The sequence below is a fragment of the Pezoporus flaviventris genome, unplaced genomic scaffold, assembly GCF_033815535.1.
Source record: "Pezoporus flaviventris isolate CSIRO_AGI_PZ_B2104156 unplaced genomic scaffold, CSIRO_AGI_Pfla_v1 ptg000005l, whole genome shotgun sequence".
Taxonomy (NCBI): Eukaryota; Metazoa; Chordata; class Aves; order Psittaciformes; family Psittacidae; genus Pezoporus; species Pezoporus flaviventris.
Window position 1 is genome coordinate 21445156 of NW_026892553.1, and position 14465 is coordinate 21459620.

General features: G+C 62.4%; 3 protein-coding genes across 3 annotated transcripts in view; 1 reads left to right on the forward strand and 2 right to left on the reverse strand.

Annotated features, from left to right (window-relative positions):
- Window positions 1–1498: 1498 nt before the first annotated feature.
- On the reverse strand, window positions 1499–7027 carry LOC133265610 (sestrin-3-like). The gene is made up of 9 exons (XM_061446318.1): window positions 6889–7027; window positions 4452–4655; window positions 4087–4269; window positions 3736–3972; window positions 3544–3655; window positions 3318–3436; window positions 2765–2955; window positions 2332–2476; window positions 1499–1775 (listed from the first exon to the last, which is right to left on the reverse strand). The coding sequence occupies exons 1-9, from the start codon at window positions 6952–6954 to the stop codon at window positions 1686–1688; spliced, it is 1347 nt and encodes a 448-aa protein (XP_061302302.1). The 5' UTR covers window positions 6955–7027; the 3' UTR covers window positions 1499–1685.
- An 815-nt stretch (window positions 7028–7842) lies between these two features.
- On the reverse strand, window positions 7843–11738 carry IL2RG (interleukin 2 receptor subunit gamma). Its single transcript, XM_061446319.1, has 8 exons — window positions 11593–11738; window positions 9785–9875; window positions 9361–9545; window positions 9057–9199; window positions 8800–8962; window positions 8556–8664; window positions 8392–8476; window positions 7843–8308 (listed from the first exon to the last, which is right to left on the reverse strand). Exons 1-8 carry the CDS (start codon window positions 11672–11674, stop codon window positions 8105–8107), a joined length of 1062 nt encoding a protein of 353 aa, XP_061302303.1. The 5' UTR covers window positions 11675–11738; the 3' UTR covers window positions 7843–8104.
- A 565-nt stretch (window positions 11739–12303) lies between these two features.
- The window catches only part of MED12 (mediator complex subunit 12), a 36391-nt gene continuing 34229 nt past the window's right edge, over window positions 12304–14465 (forward strand). Inside the window, exons 1-3 of the mRNA XM_061446320.1 lie at window positions 12304–12669; window positions 12960–13064; window positions 13859–14050. Of these exons, the coding sequence (XP_061302304.1) occupies window positions 12571–12669; window positions 12960–13064; window positions 13859–14050 (396 nt within the window). The 5' untranslated portion in view covers window positions 12304–12570. The remainder of the gene's footprint in view (window positions 12670–12959; window positions 13065–13858; window positions 14051–14465) is intronic.

Consider the following 14465-nt stretch of genomic DNA (forward strand, 5'->3'; position numbering starts at 1 on the left):
GCTCTGAGGTCCCCAGAGGACAAGTTTGTGTTGGGCATGGGGACTGGTGCTCTCTCCTGGCCTTCCCAGCAGCAAGGTCCTGGTCCTGGTCAGGGTCACAGCCCGTGGAGCCCTTAGTCTTGCTGCTGCAGCTGGTGCTTGTTCTGTGAGTTGGAGCTGCCCTGGCTCCTGCACAGCCAACTCTGTATGCATAGATGGGGGGCCAATGGGAACCTGCTTTGCAGCTATCCCTGGCAGTGTTCAAGGCCAGGTTGGACACAGGGGCTTGGAGCAAGCCGCTCTAGTGGAAGGGGTCCCTGCCCGTGGCAGGGGTTGGAGCTGGAGGAGCTTTAAGGTCCCTCTCAACCCAAACCAGGTGTGGTTCTATGATTTTATGATGTCTTGGGGCTGGGCAGCCCTTGCCCCCAGCCAGCACCATGCAGCTGCTGCCAGCAGAGCTGGCTGGGGGTGCACTGCTCCCTTCTGAAGGGCCCACCCCTCTGGGGAGCTGGCTCCTGTGCATGTCCCCCAGCCCTGTGGGGGACAGCGCCGCTTTGCAGGGGCAGAGCCGTGCCGCTGCGGCCCCGAACCACGAGCAGGAGCCCTCCCCAGCATCTGGCAGAAATGAAGCACGCAGCCATGTCAAACATAATGTATTTATAGCAAAAATAGGCTTATTTTCTGTAGCTTCCATACACAAGGTTTTCTCCCCCTACTTTTACATAGTAAACACGTTGAGTGCAGCAACGAGCGCGGGGCTCAGGCTCCCCCATGGCCTTGCCCCCCGCTGTGGCTGCCCTCCATGCTGGACCCGCCAACCCTCTCACCATGGGGCTGTGGCACAAGTGGGGAGCAGTGGGTGGGGGGGTGCACACTTGTGCCCATGGGCAGAGGCTGGGGCAGTCTCCATTCACATGGGATGGTGCCCCCCCAGCCCAGGGTCAAGGAGATGCTCCCACCGTGCTCCTGCACTTCGAGGTTAAGCAGCGAGCAGGCTTTGGGCTTCGCTGTCACGCGGTGCTAAGCACCCACACGTCACGTTAACGCAGAGGACTCCCTCGTTCCTCTGGCCCCTCTGCTGATGGTGGGCAGAGGGGGGGCTTCGGGGCAAGCTTCCCCCAGGAGCTGCCCAAAGCCTCCTGCAGCGATCTCCAACACCTGAGCACCGGCAGAGACCTCGGCCCCAGCAGCGAAGGCGAAGCACGGGAGCGCCAGTGCCAGCGGGAGCCTCCCAGCCGGGAGCTCTCCTTCCCCGGGGGCTCTGGCGCCCAGACCCCGCGGGCAGCACGGGCCAGGCCACCAGCACAGCCCCTGCCGCCCCGCTGCTGCCCCCGCAGCTCAGGACACGGCTGCCCCGCGCCGGGGGGGGCAGCTCTGCCCTCAGCCACAGCTCCTGCGGCTCCCAGGCGAGGAGCTCCTGCTCCCGCCGCAGCCCCGGTCCCCTCCCGCCTCCCCCTGCCCCGTGCCTTTGGTGGTCCTCCTCGGCCGGGGTCAAGTCTCCAGGATCGCACCAACATCGCAGCAGCACGGACTTGCCTCACAGTTTGGTAATTGCACGTAACGGGGCCACTCAGTGAGCCCCGCAAGGGGGAAAAGGGAACAAGACAGTCAAGTAAACTAAATTGAGCAATCCCTCGCCGTCCGTCCCAGCACGAGTCCAGAGAGAGGACGCTGCCCGGCCCTGCCGCAGCGCAGCTCCCCACAGCCTAGGAGACCATGTACTGGGTGATGGCCTGCAACGCATACAGCAGCTCTGCCTGCATCCGGGCTTCCAGGATGAGCAAGTTCACGTGGACCTGTGGGACAAGCAAAAGCAGTTGAGGTCACTGCAGCGGGGCAGGCAGGAGGCAGACAGTGGGGCAGGCAATGGGGCAGGCAGGGTGCAGACAGCGCAGCGGGGCAGGCAAGGGGCAGGCAGGGTGCAGACAGCACAGCGGGGCAGGCAAGGGGCAAGCAGTGCAGTGGGGCAGGCAATGGGGCAGGCAAGCACCCGTGGGCGGTAGGGAGGCTTTTGGCACAGGACAAAATGCCACCGCGCTTCCCACCACTTCCCCCTGGGCTCCTCCTGGCCCCGCAGGCTGTGGCTGCCTCCGGGTACCGCACAGTGCCCAGCACCCGACACTGCGCCAAGAGCTGCCGGAGGCTCTCCCTGGTGGGACCATGGCCCTGGAGCCCCCGCAGCGCCGCTGTGCTCGGGGCACTGCGGGCAGCCCTGTGCCACGCTAACCCCAACTCCTCACAGTTTCCATCCCCCCTCCACCCGCCTGGTTTGGTGTACCAAACGCTTCCCACACACCCCCGAGCACCTCCGCTTGCAGCCACTGCCCACTGGGCCCGGAAGGACCGTCCCACCTTCTCACTGTGCTTGAACTGCCTCCAGAACCTGTCAAACATTTCTGAGTTTGTCTTCTCTGGGTAGCAGGTTACAGTTTTAATGTAAACTTTGAGCACTCGCTCCAGGAGCTGATTCACTTCTGCATAGTCGTAGTCATCGTACCTGCAGGGAGCACAGGGGCGACTCGCAGCCGGCACCACGTCGCTCTGCAGCACCTCACCTGTGCTCTGCCGGGGCAGGGGCACACGGCAGCGGCCACCAGGCACTGAAGTCCCAACCCTGAGGCGCCCTGGCCAAAACCGAGCATCTCTCCCCTGCCTGCTCATCCAGGGAAGCAATTCCCCTCTGCTGCTTTCCCAAGCCCATCTGCAAGACAAGCCAAGTGTCCGACCCTCCTCCCTCCTGGCTGAGCTCGGTTCCTGCCCGTGACCACGAGGCTGGTTTCCCTACCTAATGCCAAACATGCAGTGGATATAGTTCCAGATGCCTCGCTTGAAGACTGAGGGTTCGCAGCCTTGCCGCTTGGCCATGGTGCTGCTTTGCAGACCGTCCACCATACGAAACTTCTCATCCAGGAGATGCCCGATGTCCGAGTAGAGGCGGTTGACCAGTGAGAAGCCATGGTCTTCCCAGGAGTAATCCTGTTGAGCACAGTGAAAGCCTTTTACAACTGCAAATAGGGTGTGTTTCCAGGAACGAGGGGCTGGAGCCCTCAGGATGCAGCAGAACTCAGTAAGTTTACTCTGGGCATGGTTTGCCACAAACCACAACTTCCCTCATCAGGCAGGTTTTGAACCTGGAGAAATGCCACGGAATCAGTAGTCCTGGGGGACAGCAGTCCCTGGTCCCCTCCCTCTCCCCAGGGCTCACGGGGCCAGTCCCCTCTCAGAGCTGAGCTTCCCTGCACAGACACGGTACCAAAGCAGCTCTGCCAGATGTGTGCTGGACAGGCACCCTGCGGCCGCAGGGAGGACGCGAGAGGCGGGAAGAGCAGGAACCTCACCTGGACTCTGAATACTTGTGTCTGATCCTCATCACGCCGGGCAAAGTCCTGGTACCCAAAGTCGGGGTCCTGCATGTAGCACGCGAGGTTGGCAGCGCTGGTGACTGCCCCATCGACATCTGCGAGAGGGGAGAGCCCCGTGAATGGGGCAGCCCGATGCTCAGCCCTGCTGCTCCTCCCCGCCGAGCTCCCATCCTGCACACCCACCTCCATTCGTGCCTCTCACCTTCCTCTCGGTCCTGCTGCAGCAGCCTGCTCTCCTCCCTACCCTCTGTCTCCACATGGATCCGCTGCATGCGTTCCCGGAGGGAATCCAGCTCCATGCAGGAGTCCAGGGACTGTGCAGACACAGGCTTGTGGTGAGGGCAGCAGACCCAGCCACAGCCCTGGCCCCCACGCACCCACCTCAAGGGCTTACCCGCTTGCGGTTGATGCGCAGCAGCTCCTGGCTGCAGCTGTTGCCGGTGGTGGCTTCACAGAAGCACTGGTTCCCAGGGGACAAAGGCTTCAGCACGGCCCGGCCCCCCGGCCCCTCATCCTGCTCGCAGCCACAGCCAAACACGAAACTGGCGAGTGCGTGGCAGTGGGCCAGGAGGACAACAGCATGCACCAGCTCTGCCAGCGACCAGCTCCACTCGCTGATCTTCAGCAGCTTCTGCAGGACACGGACAGACCAGCCATGGGACACAGGCAGGGTGCCAGCCCCCCCACGGGATGCTGCTGTCCCCACCACTGCCCTGTCCCTGTCTGACAGCCCCTCTGCCAATACCTCGATATGCTCCTTGGTGATGAGCCATGGCCGGTGCGCCAGGATCTTGTTGATCTCGTTGAGGTTGCGGAGTTTTGGGGGAATGAAGTCGAGGCCACGCAGCCACTGGGGATCTCCCCCTGCGCGCAGGAACTGCAGCACGTGCAGGTTCACCAGGTACCGACACTGGTGCCGGGCAGCTGCCTGCAGGAGCAGCACGTCACCAAGGCCGCACAGCAGGACCAGCACCCTGCGACCCTGCACCTACCTCCCCCAGCCCTGGCACTCCCTGACTGCGGCCTCTGCAGAGCAGCCTGAGCACAGGCTCCCTGGCAAAGGGGAGCAGGGTGTCCCCCGTGTCCCTGGGCAGTCCTGGCAGTGCTCACCATGATGGCGATGTAATGCCGGCAGTCAAAGGGCAGCGGCCCATCCATGTGCATCAGGTAGTGCTGCATCTTGAGGAAGCTGTCAAGGTACTGCGGGTGGTAGCCCATCTGCTGGGTCACTGCCTCCAGCCGCCCCCAGCTCGCCAACACCTTCATGAAAAGGAGCTGGGGCCGCTCGGGATCGCTGCTGGACATCTTCACTACCTGCGGGGAACACTCTGCTGAGCCCTCCCCATGGCAGCAGCGGGCCCCAGCCTGGCCCAGGCTCTGCGAGGGGCTGGGATTCCCTTTCCTGGCTTGGTACTCCCAGAGGGACACCATGAGGTCAGAGGGCCGGGGGAGCTGGGCACTGCTGGGCACAGTCACTGCTAGCAGCAGGCTGCAAGAAACACAGGGTGGTCTGTGCCAGGGAGAGGGCACTGCCGGGACACTGATGTTTTCTTGCAGGCTGAGGCAAAGGCAAGGCCTCCTAGGATGGAGCATCCCATCACCCTTCCCACCAACACCAAGCTCTCGGTCCCCTGCCCTGGAAAACCAAGGGGGAAGCGATGTCTTGACACCCACCATATGGTCAGGAGCACACTGGGGGGCTCAGAGGTGTCCCCATGCACTGCACTCCCCATGTAGGTCCTGCAGCACACGAGACCCAACCACCAGTGAAAACACAGGTGGGAATGTGGCAAGGGGCATCCATCCATGGCCCCAAGCACCACAGAGAAGGTGGCCGGAGCAGAGAGCAGGGATGTGCAGCCGGGCAGCTCCTGCAGCCCAGCCACAAACCCCGTGACACAGAAACCACCGCTCCTGAGCCTGGGCAGCACCCTCGGGTGCAGCGGCTGCTCCTCCCCTCCCAGGCTCAACCCCAAATCTCTCCTGGGAGCAACCAGCCCCACTGACACTGCTGTCATCTTCCTTCCACCCACCCGAAGGCAACCACAGCATTGCAGCAGCAAACCAGGAGCACTGCTGGAGACCAGTGCCTGCTCCACTGTGACCTCAGGCTGTCCCTGCCCTGCAGAGCATGGAGCAGTCGCAGGAACAAACTCCATCTGTTTTCTACCATCCTGCAATTCTGAGGAACACACCATTGCTCAGGATCAAAAGATTTACTTGACGCCATTTGGAGTTTTCTCTTTGCTCCCTCTGGCCAAATGGGTCCAAAAGAGCACCCAAATCTCAAATTAGAATGGTGAGGGGTGAAGAACACCGGCTTCTCTGTCCCACAGGAGGAGGTGCAAACCAGGAGACCTACGAAAGTCCCCCTGCTCAGGGAATCGCTCAGGACATTGGTGGAACATCATGGACATGAGGTGAAATGTCCCTGAGGACACCTATGGACTACAGCCACTGGTCTTCTGGTGGGCAGAGGTGGAGGGCAAGGGGCCCTTCTGCTCCCCCAGGAGAACACAATCTCCAGCAAGGAGCCATGCCACCAGCCCATAGCTCCAGGTCTCCTTGCTCTGTCCAGGTGATGATGGGAATAAGGGACCAGGCAGACGTGGCTTAGAAGGGGAGGATGAAGGAAGATGCAGGGCAGCCTCCACCTCGGCTGGGCTCTCCTGCCTGCTCCCTACGGCAACGGCTCAGCCCAGGGTCCCCAGGCACTGCCTCTTCCACTGCCCCGCGGCCACCTTCTTCAGCCTCTCCAGCTGTAACGCTCCTCCTCCTTGTCCCTGAACGCTGAGCGGGGGGCGCTTCCCTCACCCCCCCTCGGGTCCTTCCCGTGCCCAATACCCGTGAACCCCCCAAGCACCCCCGGGCCCGGCGATGCCGGGCAGACAACCGGTGGGCGGCACAGTGCTTGCGGACCGGGCAGGAGGCCCTGCTCCCGGTGCGAGCACGGGCAGCGCCGGAAGCCGCGGGAGAGGGGCCGGGGGCCTCCGCCTGTCCCCCGCCCGCCTCTCCCGGGGCTCCGTTCCCGCACGAGGCGACACCGCGACTCCGCTGGTACCGGCGGCTCCGCCGGTGATGCTCGCTGAGGACGCGGCCGCAGCGGGCACCCCTCGCCCGCCCCCCGCCCCGGTTCTCGAGGGGACGGGAAAACTGCTAGTGCCGGCGGTGGGGTTCCCTACGGCCGGGCTGGCGGCCCGTAACTGGGGCCCCATTGTGCGAGCGGCGGCGGCGGCAGCGCCCCCGGTGCGCGGCACGAGCAGTGCAGGCGGAGAGAGAAAAACAAGTTTGATTGGCAGTGATGGAGGCACGGCGCCTCCCGCATCCCGCACAAAGGGGACGGGGACGGCGCTGCCGCACCGGTACCGGCACCGGGCCGCCGGCCACCGCATTGAGAGAGCGCGACCCCGCCGACCCCGCGCAGCACCGCTGGGGGACGGGAATGCCCTGGCCTGCTAGTGCTGCGGCCGGGCCAGGCCGGTGGCGGCGAGCAGAGCCCAGCCTGGTGCTCCGGTACGGGCTCCGGTGGCGGCGGGGCGGGTCCTACCTGCCCCGGCAGCCGCTGGCACCGGCTTCCTCGGGGGTGCTCCACGCTCTGTGGACACACGATCATGGTGAGCCCGCGCCGCGCCGGTGACCGGCACCGGTCCCGACCGCCGGTAGCACTGACCGGGCTCCGCGGTAGCCCCAGCCGCGGGGGGCGTACCAGCTGCCGCGCCTCCGCCAATCACCGCCGAGAGGAGGCGGGGCCTCCGACACCAGCCCACCAATCGGCGGCGAGGGGGCGGGAGCCGGCGAACCACGTGGGCAGGGACGGAAAGTTACCTGTCCGTCAAGCGCGGAGGACACGCCCACCCGCGCCCGCAGTTGCTCGCCGCTGGGGGGCGCTACGGCACCGAGGGAGGAAGTGAGTCCGTGCATCCCCCGTACCCGGGTACCCCCCTACCCGCATCCCCCGTACCCGGGTACCCCCCTACCCGCATCCCCCGTACTTGCATCCCCCCTACCCATGTCCCCCGTTCCCGTGTCCCCCCCGTTCCCGTGTCCTCCCCGTTCCCGCCTCCCCTTACTCTCATGCCCCCCATTCCCTCATATCCCTGAGTCCCGGTGTGACCCCACTCCTATGTCCCCCCATCCCTACAGACCCTCGTCCCTGTGTCCCCATGTCTGTGGGCGCTGCACCCCACAGACCACCCAGTGCGCCCCATAGAGGAACTGACAGGAGGATGGAGCCAGGAGGGGCTGGGCTCTGCTCCCAAGGAACAAGGGATGGGACAAGAGGAAACGGCCTCAAGCTGCACTAGGGCAGGTTTAGATGGAGCTGAGGAACAATTCCTTCCCCAGAGGGTGCTCAGGCATTGGAACAGGCTGCCCAGGGCAGGGCTGCAGTCACCGTCCCTGCGAGTGTTCACACCCCGTGGAGACAAGGCCTCAGTGCCATGGGTTAGGGGTGGCCTTGGCAGTGCTGGAGTAAGGGTTGGACTGGAGGAGCTGAAAGGGCTTTTCCAAGCTGGTTGACTTTATGACTCTCTGAAATAGCACACGCATGGTGCTGTGCACCGCACACTGAGCACCATGCAGGACGCACCCTGCGCCGTGCGGTGCTGCTGGTGCTCACCCCACACCCTGCAGCTGCGGGGTCACTGGGGCTGTGGCAGGGAGCAGGGCTGGGGGTCCCAGGCTTTAGGTGCGAGCAGGTAGCAAGGGCTGCGGAGCAGCAGGGTTCAGACTGCAGGGTGCAGGGTGCAGCGTGCAGCAGCACGTCACACCCCCATGTAGCTGTTCTTGTAGGGGTTGTGCTCAGGAGGGGGGGCTGGGGCCCCAGGCACTGCAGACGGGGGTTGGTTGCTGCCCTCCCAAAGGGGCTCGTAGCTGTTGTTGGGGGGCAGCTCGCTCACATAGCAGATGTTCTCGCTATAGTTGGGCTTGAAGCTCTCCACGATGTCTTTGGAGACTCCAGCCCATTCCTGCAGGGAACAGAGTGGGTGAGAAGAGCCCCCACCCAGCCTGGCCCCAGCCTGCAGGGCAGGGCTGCCTGCAGATGTCTTACCTGGAAGTTGCCATTGTGGGTGATGAAGAGCTCATCAAAGTTCTTGCTGGGGTTGGGGATCCGGGGCATGAGGATGACCCACACCCTGCGCAGGACAGACGTGTCGTGTCGGAGAAGAGCCCCAGCGATGCTGCCTCCCATCAGCCTCCCCCCCCCCCCCTCACCTTTCCATGCGCACCAGCAGGATGACAAGGACGAGCAAGATCAGGCAGGAGGCAATGGGGACTAAGACTGTGTGGATCCAGAACCAGTGTAGTTGCTCCTCTGCTGTGCCTGGAAAGAGCCATGGTGACATGGGCCCGTGCAGGTGCACCACCATGGCAGTGGGGTGGGCACAATGGTGGCCCTTTCTGCCAATCCCAACCATCCCTCAGCCCACCCTGTCCCACTGCAGCACTCAGGACCTACCCTTGCTGGTGGAGTTGCTGCCCCAGACCACAGGGACGCTCCATTCGCTCCAAAGCTGGGTGCTGCCACAGTAGCTGTTGATCTTGCTGCGCACATAGAAGGTGTAGTACTTCTCATGGTCCATGCTGGGAAAGGAGAACATGTCTCCATTCACCCGGTGCTCCTGCAGGGAGATGTGGGCTGTGTAGTGCGGGCCAGCACTGCTGTGGTGCATGGCTGGTCCCCAGGCACAGTGGTTGCATCCCGGGGGCTCTCACCATCCAGCTGGTGTCCTTGTTGCTCTTGTACTTAACAGCGTGCTCCAGGCACTGGGCTTTGGGATATGGGGAGCTCCAGGTCAGCTGCAGCTGGTTGTTGCTCACATTGTGGATGGTCAGGTTGACGGGTGCCTCTGGTTTCACTGCAGGGTACAGCTGATGCCCAGTGAGTGCCGTTCCCCATGCCCCAGTGGCCCAAACACCAACTGGGACATAATGGGGCAGCCCTGGGGACCCACAACCCAGCTCCTGGCCCCTGCAGCAGCCCCACAGAGGAGAGTGTGTGCCCCCCACCACTCCATACCCAGGTCCTGCAGCTCCATGCTCTTGCTGAGTATCTTCAGGGTCCTGCTGCCGAGAGTGGCGTTGAGGAGAACATGGAAAGGCTGGAACTGGATTATCTCGTTCTGACTGAAGCGGCAGCCAACGCTGGTGCCATGGTCCTGCAGGTAGTGCTTGCACTCCACCACAGGGGATGCTTTCTTGTACCTGTGCCACAACAGGTTAACAGAGCTCCCCAGGACCTTGCATGCCCCAGCCTTCCCCAGCACCCCTCTCGCCAGCACATTCCACCCCCCTTGCTCTGTGGACAGAGCATCCCCCACTCTGGGCTTGGAGACGAGGAGCAGGCTGTTGCTGGGACCAGCAACGCTGGCAGGAGACCCCTATGTGGGGACCCACTGCTGGACACCCTGCTGTGGGGCTGGCCGAGGGGCAGTGACACCTACCAGTAGTAGAGGGAGTAGTTGGCTGTGAGCGTCTCTCTGCTCCCCCACGTGCAGGTCATGTACTCCTCGTTGAAGAGGACACACTCCACCCCTGCAAGGGACAGGCACTGCTAGGCACCGTGGCGGTGGGCAGCAGTGCCAGGGGTGCAATGGGCAGACACGGCATGGGGCAGGAGGCCCTGCACATCCCCTTGGCTTTCCTCCACATGAGCCAAGCCAGCCCAGCTCTTCCCAGCCCACAGTGCCGGGCCCCCACCATCCCTATCACACAGGCTGTGCTGGCAATGCCCTGCATCCTGCTCCAGAGGAGTGCTGGCCAAGCAGCTCTCCCTGCCACATCCTTGTTGTTGGCTCCTCTGCTTGGATGTGGTGTTTCACCCCGATGTCTTCATCCACTCCCTTCATCTGCTGTTCACAGCCCTGGGCACTGTGGGACAGGATGGAAATCCCTCCCTGACAACCCGTTTTGATTGCTCCATGAGAAAACTGGGCATTTTCCAGGATTTGTGCCTGATGTCTCCATCTTGGCTAAATTCTTCTCGCTGTTACCCTTTTGGGTGCTTGCAGGTGCCCACGTGTCCTCGTGTCTGGTGAATGGGGTGTGCTCCCCACTGCAGCCCCTCCACCACAGACCCTGGTGGTTCAGCCTCCATAGGAAGCACTGCTGAGTGCCAGAGGCTGAGCAGCCGCCCCAGGCACCCACATCGTCTCCTCTGCCCCCTTCTTCCACCACGCTGTGCCAGCCCTGGGCCTGACACACAACCAGAAGCCACATCCTGGGCTGGCTGGGGGCTGCGGGGCCCCCGGCGCGGTGCTGGTCTGGCAGTAATGGCACAGCTCGCTGCGGAATGAGCAACTGTAATGGACTGGGGCACCTCACAGAGCCCTTGCAAGCATCACAGCAGCTGCTGGTGGCTGCGAGCTGTCCTGGGGGCTCCCCGAAGGTGGTATTTTCCCCCCAGAACTCAGGCAATGGGACACGTGGTCCCTTCTGTGAGGTCCAACCCACCAGCCAGCACCGAGGGGGCAAGAGAAAGCCAGAGCTGGGCTTTCTGGGTTGTAATGTCAACACGATGGAGCAAACAGGCTTTGCTCTCTGGCTGTTTCTGCAGATGGAGATGGAGGGCACCTTCCTGGAAGGCCAGGAGATGCAGGGATATGGAGGGGCTGCGGCTCCATGGGAAGCTGGTGTTTTACTGACACATGCCAAGAAGTGGATTTTTCCTTAGGAAACAATGGCTGGGGTGAGGGTGCTGGCGGAAAGAGGAGCCACTGTCCCCAGCCCCTGTCTCCTTCCTGAGCATGGCCCCACTGACAAGACCAGGATGAAAAGGGCGGCTGCACAGATCCACCGTCTGATGCCCTCCCTGTCTGATGCATGGGGCTGATAGGACCTGCACATCAATGTCCTGCTGCTGCCCCTCGTCCCGGCCTGCCACAGAGGACCCCCATGGCCAGTGTCCCTCCTGTAGCACTGAGAGGCCCAGCACCAACAGAGCCGTAGGCCCAGGAGGCAGCCGGCAGCCATGCTCTAGCACTGGGGAAGGAGCAAGGACTCCCAACAGGACACCCAAGCACAGCGTGGCTCTCCTGACATGGAGATGGCCCTCAAGGGGCCCTTAAGGTGCTGGGGGTCCCAGGATGCAGTGGGGCAGTCACAGGATTCCCAGCTATTCCCAGGGGCTCGCTGGCCCACACAGCCCCACACCCCATCCTCAGGGTCACCAGGGACCAACATCCCCCAGCCCCACCACCCATGTGGTAACCACAGCCTCCAGCCCTGCGGCGGGGCCCATGTGCCCCCTTACCTGGGGGGCTGCGGGCAGCAGCGAGGTAGGGGCCCAGCCCGAAGAGGAGAACAGAGCCAAGGAAGGCGCTGAGCACTGCCATGGCGGGGTGAGCCGCAGGATGGGTGCGAGCAGCCTCTGCGCACAGCCCACCACGCAGGGCTGCCGCTTCCTGCCCCATGGCACCGCCCCACGGGTGACTCTTGTGGGAAACACGGCTCACTCCAACAGGGCCCGAGCGCCCACCACACTGGGGCCTCGCCACCCTTCCTGCCCAGGCCGCACAGCTCACCCCTCTGCGCACCGCGGGCTCACGCTGCCGTGTCCCCACGGCTCATCCCACGAGCTCTGTCCCCCACGAGCAGAGTCAGCGTGGAGGTCGTGACCCACAGCCCGCCCGTGGGCATCCTGGGTTGGGCAGCGCTGGCAGTCACTGCGGCGGTGCCGGGGCAAGCACCAAGGCACTCGCAGAAGCAGCTGCAGGAGAAGGGGACAGTTACAGGGGGCGGTCGTAGTGCTAGTGCCAGTGATGGGCAGGGACGGGGGAATGGTCACCAGCACAGCCACGGGGGTGTGCTCGGGGGCGTCGGTCGTGGTGTGGGGTGTCCGCGGTTATGGGGAGTGTCCGCGGCTATGGGGGGTGTCCGGGGCTATGGGGGGTGTCCGGGCCTACGGGATGTCCCAGGCTTTGGGGTCGGCGGCAGCAGGGTGCTACCACGTGACCTCAGCCCGGTGCTCCGCCGGCGCAGCGCCCCTCGGGCGGCTCCGTGATTCTTCGGCACTTTCCGCCTCCGCTCGGCGCAGGGTCGGGCCCTGCCCTGCGGCGCCTGGGACTTTTCGTCTTTCCTCGGCGCAGCTTCGGGCCGTTCCGGCTCCTCTCGGAGCGCTTGTGACAGCGTCGCGGCACTCGGGCTTCTCCGGCAGCGCTCGGGTCTCCCCGGCACAGGGCGCAGGCGCGGGCGGCCCCCGCGGCCCTTGTTGTGGCCGCGCCGGCGCGGAATGGCGGCCTTCGGCGTCCTCAGCTACGAGCACCGCCCGCTGAAGCGCCCGCGCCTCGGCCCGCCCGACGTGTACCCACAGGACCCCAAGCAGAAGGAGGTGCGGGGGTCCCGGGGCCGGGGGTCATGCCTGCAGCCCGCGGCAGGGCTGGGGCTGGGTGAGGAGCCTCGCGGCTGGTGGTTGGGCGAGAGCGACCCGGGCCTGGCCCAGGGAAGCCGGGGTTCCCGTGTCCCAGCGCTCGGCAGGGGCGCTGCCTGCCCCCGGGAGCCTGGGGGAGGCCGGGATCCGCCGGGCCCTCGCCTCGCTTCGGCCCCACGCTGGCCGAGCCGCCGTGGCCGTGGGGTGCGGCGCGGCCTCGGCGGGCCCTGCTGACGGCGCTTCCCTCGCAGGACGAGCTGACTGCGCTGAACGTCAAACAAGGCTTCAACAACCAGCCGGCGGTCTCCGGGGACGAGCACGGCAGTGCCAAAAATGTCAACTTCAACCCGGCGAAGGTAAGCACCGGGCGGGCGGTGGGGGCTCGGCAGCGCCTGGTGCCTGTGCGGGTAGGCTGCTGGGTCCTGGATAGTGCTGGGGCTCGTTCCTTCCTGGTGTCCAGGCCCAGGAGACCCTTCCCTAACTCTCTCTCCCTGTAGAGTCAAAGTTCTGCATTCTCTTGGAACCGTGTCCCACCTTTGAGAGAGTAGGTTCTTGTCTTGGTCTATGTTAAACCAGCATCCAGAGTTCCTTTATTCTTATATAGTTCTTATATTCCATAATTAAAGCAGAAGGCTAGGATACTGGAAATAAGAAACTTACTGGTTTGGTTACATTATGGCCATGGTAGAAGAGAAGTAAGATTTCTTGAAACCTCTGGCAATTTAAACATGGGCTTCAATACCATTTTTGTAATTTGTAATTCTGAAATCAAGATGTTGACTTCCTGGCCTCCCTGACCAGAGGACTAGTGGTGACCTGGGATGTAAGGCATCAGTAAGCACAGTATATTTGTTTTCCTTGGCTGACATCTGTCCACGAAGCCTTCTGTCTGGTTTGACAGGTGTTTATAGAGAACTGTGTTCACCTCAACTTGAGTCCCTGCTTGGTCAATTTATGAGTTGTCTAGAAACATTCCTCTCTGCAAATACAACAAAGGCAACTATGTGCTGGGTTTGTTTTTTTTTTTTTTGTGTAGATACTGGGGAGACTGCTGGTAGGAATGATGAGATCTTTAAGCACAGCGAATAGATCTCTGACCTATGAACCTGTAATTCATCTTTTTTTTTCCTTTCCCCCTTCCCCTCCCCAGATAAGCTCAAATTTTAGCAGTATTATCGCAGAAAAGCTGCGGTGCAATACATTGCCTGACACAGGAAGACGGAAACCCCAGGTGAATCAGAAGGATAACTTTTGGCTGGTGACAGCACGTTCCCAGAGTGCCATAAACAACTGGTTCACAGACCTGGCTGGAACTAAGCCCCTCACTCATCTCGCTAAGAAGGTATGTCACAGGAGAGGCTGCCTGGCAGGGCAGAGTGTTTAATCTCTGCTTGTTTCTGAAATGTTTCTATAGTAGAAGTTTTTTATAATTTGGAGATGTTTCTTCTCTCTTCATCTCTTGAAGCTTTCAGCTTGAAGAGTATCCAGGTTTTGTAGTGCACTGGCTTCGTCATCCCCACTCAGGGAACTGGTTCCTTGTCTGTTGTTTGGAGGTTGTGTAAGCTTTTTGCTTGCATGATACGACTGATCTATTTAAAGGTTTGGCTAGTTTTTCAGAAGAGCTGCCACTGTTGCCTCTGCTCTGTTGTTTGGATTAGGGCTATTCATAGTGGGGGGGCTTGTCAGGTTCTCAAAAGCCAGTGAGAATTACTGGGCATAATCAGCTGAGTGACTTCCCAGGCTTTGGTTGCAGTGAC

Coding starts and splice junctions, on each gene's coding strand:
- LOC133265610 (XM_061446318.1), bottom strand. CDS start 6,954: ATGATCGTGTGTCCACAGAGCGTGGAGCACCCCCGAGGAAGCCGGTGC. Junction 4,656..6,888: donor GCCAGCGGCTGCCGGGGCAG/GTAGGACCCGCC, acceptor TGTTCCCCGCAG/GTAGTGAAGATGTCCAGCAG. Junction 2,477..2,764: donor CACTGCATGTTTGGCATTAG/GTAGGGAAACCA, acceptor TGCTCCCTGCAG/GTACGATGACTACGACTATG.
- IL2RG (XM_061446319.1), bottom strand. CDS start 11,674: ATGGCAGTGCTCAGCGCCTTCCTTGGCTCTGTTCTCCTCTTCGGGCTG. Junction 9,200..9,360: donor CATGGAGCTGCAGGACCTGG/GTATGGAGTGGT, acceptor TGTACCCTGCAG/TGAAACCAGAGGCACCCGTC. Junction 8,477..8,555: donor CTGCTGGTGCGCATGGAAAG/GTGAGGGGGGGG, acceptor TGTCCTGCGCAG/GGTGTGGGTCATCCTCATGC.